The sequence below is a fragment of the Etheostoma cragini genome, chromosome 12, assembly GCF_013103735.1.
Source record: "Etheostoma cragini isolate CJK2018 chromosome 12, CSU_Ecrag_1.0, whole genome shotgun sequence".
Classification (NCBI taxonomy): domain Eukaryota; kingdom Metazoa; phylum Chordata; class Actinopteri; order Perciformes; family Percidae; genus Etheostoma; species Etheostoma cragini.
In genome coordinates, this window is record NC_048418.1 from 24,988,645 (window position 1) to 24,991,396 (window position 2,752).

The following is a 2,752-nucleotide window of genomic DNA, read 5'->3' on the forward strand; positions in this document are numbered from 1 at the left end:
TATATATATATATATATATATATATATATATATATATATATAGTGCCGGTGAAGGGAAACAGGGCGGTATTAGTGTTACTTTTATTACTGACTTGTATCCATCAATCAATATATAGAAATCTACAAAGTGTGGGAAGAGACAAAACTGTCCTTTACAAGTTTATGGAGAAACATTTTTATGGCAATTTATGGCTTTTTTGCTACAAAGAATGACCTAAATCAGGGGTCTTCAACAGTTTTGGGGCCAAGGACCCCCATAGCTGAAAGATAGACAGCGTAGGGACCCTGGGACCCCCCTAATATACACATACATTTTGTTGCATATTAAACTGAGCCAGATGGATGAAAATGGGTGGTTTCATATTTATATGTATACATGTTTTAATGTTAAACACACATGTAGAAGGCGCAGTGTCCTTAAGCTTATCTGTGAATAATAAGCACATCATCCATACTGTGTTAATTAAATGTTTTTTGTTGTTGTTGTTGTTGTTTTTTTACAAATAAGCTGATTTATCTTTGCTAATAATATGTTGGATTCATGTAAATGTCAATTTTCAGACATATACGGAAACAAATATTTCATAAATATTTCATAAATAAATAATTCTCTAATAAATTTCAAAACTAACTTGGCGAATCCCCCCCCCAGTTGAAGATCTCAGACATATAGGGATAATTGATAGTTCAATTAATCAACTTATTTTGCAATCGTAAGTATAAACGTGGATCAACAGGCACAAGGGGAGAAAACATAACTAGTCAAATTTTCAAAAAGCTGACAGCAGAAATTCCAACAATTTGTCAAATGACATTAAATCCATGAAGTTCAATTCCAGCAAATAAACAAGCCGCACCCCCTCTTTCAAAAACAAACAGGTAACCTCAGCCACCAAATGAAAAGCAAATACAATGTCTTCAGTCCTGCAATGGGCAAACTGGACTCCACCACGGGTCCAGGACTCTCCTCTAAAGTCCAGCCCAAAACACCCAAGCAGACACAAAATCCATTAGACAACCCCCCCCCTCCTCCTCCTTATCAAGTATGAGTTACAAAAACCATCAATCCCCATTTCCTCTCAAGTCATTTCCTGCAGCCTCAAATCCACATCTCTCAACCTTGTACCTCCAGCAGCAGATGGAGCCTAGAACTGCTTGACCAATAGGTGGCAGAGTTTCACACTGTATCCAGGCAGGATGGAGGAGAGAGAGAGAGAGAGAGAGAGAGAGAGAGAGAGAGCGAGAGAGAGAGAGCGAGAGAGAGAGAGGAGTGAACTCTTACTTGCAGTCTCGGTCCTCCAGATCAAAATGCGGGTTGAAGTTAATGAGAATCTTCTGCCCGGGCTCGGGGGCTGTTATCACCCAGACACATTGCTGGGAGGGCGGGTAGGCGCTGGGGTAGCCCGGGGAGGTCAGGTAGTCCGCCGCGTGGATCTCTATAGTCCCCCCGCATTTATCTGCGCCGCAAGAGGAGGCAGAAAGTTCTCCAGTTAGAGCAGAGACATGGACTTTCTAGGCACCGAACTGCACCCACATGTGGACTGATGAAAGCCCAGTTTAGAGAAAATGATTTAAGTGCAGCAGCAGCAGCAGCAGGGATGGGAGTGAGGACGACCTCCACCTGGGGATCACCACACATCCAAAAATGCAGCATAGAGTAAAGAATATGCTAACTGTTTTATTTCTCCCACTCATTGTGACACTAACTTCCCATGCTGGGGATTTCCTCCAGCCTCAGTAAGGTGATAAATCTCTGTTACACTGTTAGAGTAAAGCTTGCTCTGCATCCCTGCAGCCATAAAGTGGGATTATTCCGCCCTTGAAGGTGAGATGGGCCGGCTGGCTGCTGCTGCTTTCCCTACAAACAGGCAGCGTGATTACATTACATTTTATTTCCAATGAATGATTTCTGAAAGTGCTTGTATCCTATATCAAGCTTCAGTGGCACCGCGCGCAAAAGCGCCAAAATGCACCTTTAAATTGGCTAAAGCGCGAACGGAACTCAATAAAAAATGTGTAATATTTGCATTATAAGGAGGAAATCTTAGGCTGTACTCCCCATGTGTTTGGGATAACAAATAGACATGCTGTTGTAATTTTAAGGCGTCTTCTGGAATTGCTAAATATTTCTACAATCCTGTTAATTATTTGAGTCTATTATTGTCATTTTAGTAGGCTACACGCAATATTTAGCTTCATTGTCTAACTTGAACCCCCTGTAGACGTGCTCTCACAGGCATAACAGGTGAGAGGCAACAATGGTGCAAAATGATGCAAAATGGATCAATGTTGAGTCGGCTGCCTGTTGTCAAGCCACATGTATTCATAGGAGCAGTCAACACCTACCAGTCTGAGTCAACGGAGCCACCAAGAGGACCTGGCTGAAAAGGAACAATAGCAATCCACAAGGCATCCTCAGACTGTCCAGCCCCGACATTCTGTTACAGAAAACCAAGACAAACGGAAAGAGTCCGGCGGGGTTACGTCCAAAAGAGAAGGAAAATAGAAGCGGATCTGGTCTCAAAGTGAGGGATGTGGCTGTTGTAGGGACCCCGGCATCCTGCGAGCTTCAGCACCAGACCCCTGAGTCTGTCGGGGGACAACTTGCCATCTCCTGGAGAAAAAAATATGAATAATCCAAAAGCAGAAAACAAGACGAAGAATCAAAAAGGGGAAACATCCGTTCGCCAGAAGTGGCAGCTGAGCGCCCTCGGTTCTTTATCAGCCCTGTGATACCAAACAGGATGGATAG

General features: G+C 43.1%; 1 protein-coding gene across 1 annotated transcript in view; it reads right to left on the bottom strand.

Moving 5' to 3' along the window:
- LOC117954738 (neuropilin-1a-like) overlaps nt 1–2,437 on the bottom strand; it is a 79,162-nt gene extending 76,725 nt beyond the window's left edge. The window contains exons 1-2 of the mRNA XM_034888700.1: nt 2,347–2,437; nt 1,283–1,457 (exon numbers count right to left, since the gene is read on the bottom strand). Of these exons, the coding sequence (XP_034744591.1) occupies nt 1,283–1,457; nt 2,347–2,437 (266 nt within the window). The remainder of the gene's footprint in view (nt 1–1,282; nt 1,458–2,346) is intronic.
- Between the last annotated feature and the right edge of the window lie 315 nt (nt 2,438–2,752).